This window comes from Heterodontus francisci, chromosome 6, assembly GCF_036365525.1.
Source record: "Heterodontus francisci isolate sHetFra1 chromosome 6, sHetFra1.hap1, whole genome shotgun sequence".
In the NCBI taxonomy this organism is placed as follows: domain Eukaryota; kingdom Metazoa; phylum Chordata; class Chondrichthyes; order Heterodontiformes; family Heterodontidae; genus Heterodontus; species Heterodontus francisci.
In genome coordinates, this window is record NC_090376.1 from 72,248,189 (window position 1) to 72,254,263 (window position 6,075).

A 6,075-nucleotide genomic window follows, 5' to 3' on the forward strand; every position below is an offset into this window, starting at 1 on the left:
TCTTAAAATACCAGTGTTAATAACATTGGGATAAAGATGATTTACATTTAAGGAAGCGACAGATATTTTTTATGGCAATGCATCCAAGATAATGCAATCTGTTTCAACTTCTAGGTTAACATGCATCATTCCACTTGGTACTATTATAATACTGTGTCAACAATAACATAATCCAAGCATTGGAAGCTGTATGTGTGTGTCATTTTATTTTGGGCATTTTGAGGATTTACCAACTTTAAACTTGTAAATTATCCTTTATCGTAATTAGTGTGGAATAAGTTATCTTTATTTACTTACTAGTCCACAAAAACACTTTTGATTTAAATTTTGACATTTTTTCACTGGATATCAAAGGGTATTCAAAAATGTGTGTAATTTCTTTAAGATGGATTCTTTGTACAAGACAGAAATCGAAGGGGGATCAGACAAATGCTTACGTTACAATGCTGTTTGCAGCAGGGTGGTACAATCACTTTGTTGCTTCTCAAGTAAGATTTTCCATCCTCTTAAGATTTTTACAACAATTACAGCAAACATTTTGTTTCAACAAAAAACAGTACGAGCGCTAAGTTTGGTCAGAATCTGGAGGATTAGTAGATTTTAAACCATCACGTCTCCCATCACCAAAGGAGATGAGTTAATGGGTTTATGTCAGATATTATAATGTTCATCACATAAATCATACAATTTCTGCTTACTGTATGCTGAGGTTCATCCTGATTATCTCTGGCATAAAAGGGCTTGATGTCATAAGGATAATTAACTACAAAAACAGGGATATTGCCACAGTGTTCCACCAGATAATTCTCATGTTCAGTCTGTAGATCACAGCCCCACTGTAAAAGATGACAATTATTTATTTTACCTCTAATGCACAGTATTAAGATCTATAGAAATAACTTAATATGACATATGCAGATGCATACTGCTTTTATATACATTCAATAATACAAATAAGTAACAACCCCCTTCCAACCTAAAGTACAGTACTGCATAATAATTTAAAAGCGTTTATTTTTAATGAAATACTACTTAACTACCCTTTTAGCTACTTGCTTTAAAAAGGAAAATTCCTTTCCAGCTTCATAAAAGTACTTAAAGATTAAGCACTACAGGATACTTTCTACAGACATGTTACGGCTGAAACACAATTAGAGAATCATGTTGGCTGCATATCAGATGTGATATCATGCAAATATTATCCCTACCCATTATAATCAGAATGGCAAACATGCCAATCTAATTAAATTCTTGTTTCATTTTAACAATAAATGTAGAAGTTGTACCAGAAAAAGTAACACTGAAAAGTATCCCACCCTAATAAAATCATATCCCCAGGGATCAGGTATACAATGCACTAGATTTGCTTCCAAGTATCTATGATAGCCACATTCAGTGTCTGGGACCATTTATAAAGGAATGTTGCTTTAATTGGAATTATCCAAGTACTGTATTTTTAAAAAGCCACTGTTCAGTGACAGTAACTAAACTAGGAGGGAATTTAGTGGAATAACTTTCTCTGTGAATTTGCATGCATTAAACTGTAGAATTTCTGGAAGGAACCAGATACAGGAGAGTTGCAGACACACACAGTTGAACAGGACAGATTTTTCATAAGTTTTCATACCCCACAAGCTCAGTGCTATAAAAGCTGTAGATTTGTACCCCTGTTGTTCTCTGGTTGGCATTAGGCATGTTTGTTCCAATTTGTCACGAATAGACAGTGAATGCATTGTGCACGCTACTTCACAAGTGTAAAAGAATTCCCCATTCAGATAATAAAATGATTTCACACCCTGATAAAATCATATCCCCAACATCAGGTATACTATATCCCCAGCTATACTTTATATACAAACAATAGCCATGATTTTCTATTTCAAAACACTGATCAGCTTTGCTCAACTTAATGAAGAACAATGTAGGTTTGCATTGTTGGCACTACACAATTTATTATATGTTTTTCCAAGAATAAGTGGAATACAGTCAGATTTAACAGATTAAATGTTAGTGCATACCAACACTTGCAACTGTGCTGACTGCTTTAAATCAGAGCACAGGTGTTTACTGGCATGTACGCTAGTGACAAAGTTAGAACCTAGTTACTTGGTTTCAAAAAGTAAACTGTATGCATGCCATTGTGTTCCAGTATTCTAACAACTGTAATAGCATAGATGGATATCACAGTATGTAATTCCAGGGAGAAAAATAGCTGCAAATTGTTCAGAGCTTCAGAAACTGTGGACATGCCAACAAATATATACGATATTTTTAAATCAAGTCCTGCATAGTACTTCAGAATTTCCTCTTCTATAAAACAAAAACTGTAGAAAATACTGCCACTGGCTCCATTTCAGACTGCATCTGTATTGAAGCAGATGGATTAAAATTACTGTCTCTATGATAATTAAGAGTACTTCAGTAGAAGGCAACTAAAACGATGCATCTGTTTTAACAGCCTACTGTTCTAGTTTATATCCTGAAGAAATACTTCATGTGGAAATATATTTAATTGTACGTTACATTATTTTCAATTCCTATAGGATTTCTCATGGGAATACCAATCTCGGCAATGCATTCCAGAGAATACCTGATCAACACAATCTCCTGTGCTTATAGAAACTAGAAGCACACCCAACAAAATAGCTCAATCGCTTTGTTAACAGCATTCATACTGCCCAGGATCTGAATATGAAAGTAAAGGGAAAGAATAGAGCTAAAAGGTAAATGAGAGAAACAAAGAGAAATAGCCTGTGGAAGAAAAAAAAATACCAGAGAAGGAAAACAAAAGCAAAAAGGTAGAAGAGCAGACAAGAATGGCAGAGATACTAAGCAGAGAAGGCAGCAGAATGTGAATAAACTTCATATCCTTTATTACAACCTTAGGTTCCAAAATGCATGAATGATAAAGAAAAATAAAAGGAAATATTTTTTCCTCAGTGCATTTGCAAAAATTATACAAGAAAAAAGTGTGATCTATAGGAAATGTAATTATGGTCAGAAATTAGCTTTTAAAAATGTACGTCACGATACTGAATGAATTTGGGGATCCAAAATAATACTTTTTGAACAAGTGATTTCCTTACCTTTCGACTATAGTCACATTTATAGAACATAGAACATTACAGCGCAGTACAGGCCCTTCGGCCCTCGATGTTGCGCCGACCTGTGAAACCATCTGACCTAAACTATTCCATTTTCATCCATATGTCTATCCAATGATCACTTAAATGCCCTTAAAGTTGGCGAGTCTAGCTATTTTGGACAGAACAGCTAGTAAAGGTTTTATATAAAAAATCATCAACTCAAAGCTGGATATCAAGAGATTATGTCAATAATTTAGCAGCTACACTAGAAAAGCAATCTAATTAAAATGGTTAAATGTTAGATGCCTATTCACATTGTTGCAATCTCACAAAATACATGTATATTCAGGCCATGTCTTTACCTTTGGTTCAAAATTGAAGGTTTCCATACTCCTCTGCAAAATATCAATCGCTTCTGTATAGGAAAGCCTAAAAATCATATTTACATTACAATTACATTGATCAAGATGTTATAACATGGGCCAAACATGATTAACCACAAACAGCAAACCTGGAGGGCATTGATCATGTCCTTTTAATTTCCTATTTTAACATTTTTTATTTTCTTCTGGTAATCTTAACATGACCATAAATTATGCATCTGATATTAAAAGTGAAATGCAAAAAAAATTACACCATAAAGGAAAAGCTCTACATGTAGAACTGAAAAGAATCCAAACCTGCACATCTACAAAAGCCATAAAAATCAAACCAGAGAGTGCTTTAAAGTAAAAACAATTTTTTTAAAAATCAAGTAATTCGCTTACACTTGAAATGAATTTTTCAGCATCAGTTCCAACCTTTCCTACAAATAAAAAGACAAAAAATTAATAACTAATGTCTTTACAGTGCTGCAGCCCAGCCCATAAAAAGTTAAGTTCCTTGTCAGTCTGGGATTTTTACTGAATGACATGCCATGATCACCATCTTTTGCCTTGCGCCATCATTTAATCACTCCTGCCCTCCATCCTATCATGACCCCACTGCCCCTTTCCCAGTTTTGTATTTGCTTAAAAGCTACTCATCTCTAACAGCTTGCATCTCTGATGACAGGCCATAGACCTGAAAAATTAACTACATTTCTCTCCCCACAAATGTTGCATGACCTGCTGTGTTTCCATCATTTTCAATTTTTATTTCAGATTTCTAGCATCCACATTAATTTGCTTTTATTTCAGTTGAAATGAGCTTTCCTGGCGTCATTTTACAATTCTTATTATACTAGCTCAGAAACTCCACAACTTCACCTACACAAATGTATTAACATGTAAGCATAAAAGTTCAATCTTTATACCCTTTTCAAACGTGGTATTAAAATTCATACTTTTTATATGTTAATAAAACTTCAACTTTCTAGGATGGAAAGGATAAACCCACACAATACTAACAAAAAGCAACCAAAACTGCAGATGATGGAAATGTGCAACAAAATAAACAATGCTGGAAACACTATGACCAGGCAGTACCTGTGGAGACAAGAGATAGGAAAACATTTTGGGTGTGGCCCCTTTGTTAAAACTGGCATGCCTACAAGGACTTTGCATTTTTGGTATTTCTCTGTACAAGTTTCACAATTTTCTGGAAATTTGTACAAAGTGCTAAAAACACAGAAGTACAAATACAATGGTTTATAATGCTACATCATCTTTGCATTTCTATAAAGCTCTTGGTACAGAAAACATAAAAATTAACCAACTTTGCTAACACCAAGATCTGTGACAGAATGTGCAAACCTTTTGTCCTGGAGCTACATATTTATGGAAGAGTTCAACATCATCTGGACGGTTTGAAAGAATATGTGAACTTGCAGTCTTGAAGAGGTTCTCCATCACCTGAAGAAACCAAATGATCCTGTTAAGACCAGTGGCAGAAGAAATTGATTTTTTGGTACATCTGAAATGAAGTCTTAAGTCGATCATCAATAGGGCAAGACTAAATAATTTTTTTCCATCCGTGGGATGTGGACATCACTGGCAAGACCGACATTTATTGTCCTTGAGAAGATGGCAGCTAGCCTCGAATGCTCTATCAACTTTCTGCATAAAGAAATTTCTCCTAACCTCACTCCTCACTGTCTTGGTGCCATTTGTAAATTGAGAACGTCTCAGTACCAACTCCCTAGTCCGAGGAAACAGTTTTTCCCTGCTCATTTTATCACAACACTTCACAAATTTAAAAAAGAGGTGCTGTTCCTCAAGCTTATGTTGATCTTCACTGGAATGATGTAGGAGGCCAAGGACAGAGGTCAGAGTGGGAGTGAAGTGGAGAATTAAAATGCTGCCTGACCTGCTGAGTACTTGCAGCATTTTCTATTTTTATTTCAGATTTTCATCACCCACAGTATTTTGCTTTTTTATTCTCAAAGAATGTATTGATAGTTCCCAAATCTAGGGTAATTAAAAAGTTAAAATCTATAAGGAAAACACATGAAACTAAAGTTTAGAGCAGAGAAGGCTGAGGGAGGACCTGATTGAGGTATACAAAATTATGAGGGGCATAGACAGGAAAAAACTTGTTCCCTTAGCGGTTGTGTCAATAACCAGAGGGCATAGATTGAAGGTAAGGAGCAGGAGGTTTAGAGGGGATTTGAGGAAAAATTTTTTCACCCAGTGGGTGGTTGGATTCTGCAACACACTGCCTGAAGGGGTGGCAGAGGCAGGAACCCTCACAACATTGAAGCAGTATTTAGATGAGCACTTGAAATGCCATAGCATACAAGGCTACGGGCCAAGTGCTGGAAAATGGGATTAGAATAGATAGGCTTGATGGCCTGCATGGACACAGTGGGCCAAAGGGCCTGTTTCTGTGCTGTATAACTCTATGACTCATAAAATAGCTTTGCAGTTTGAAGGTAAAGAGCTGCAAACCAGAGACCCTCACTTACTCAATGAATATTCAGGGAGTTTTTTTGGGGGTGGGGATGAGGGGTGCAATCTGTACAACTGATGCACAAAATTATTTTTCAGTTACTTGGCTGTGCTATTTCTCA

General features: G+C 35.6%; 1 protein-coding gene across 1 annotated transcript in view; it reads right to left on the reverse strand.

The window, feature by feature from the left end:
* The window catches only part of nars2 (asparaginyl-tRNA synthetase 2, mitochondrial), a 94,135-nt gene that overhangs the window by 29,367 nt on the left and 58,693 nt on the right, over positions 1 to 6,075 (reverse strand). The window contains exons 8-11 of the mRNA XM_068034421.1: positions 4,820 to 4,937; positions 3,854 to 3,891; positions 3,449 to 3,515; positions 699 to 836 (exon numbers count right to left, since the gene is read on the reverse strand). Coding sequence (XP_067890522.1) covers positions 699 to 836; positions 3,449 to 3,515; positions 3,854 to 3,891; positions 4,820 to 4,937 — 361 coding nt within the window. The remainder of the gene's footprint in view (positions 1 to 698; positions 837 to 3,448; positions 3,516 to 3,853; positions 3,892 to 4,819; positions 4,938 to 6,075) is intronic.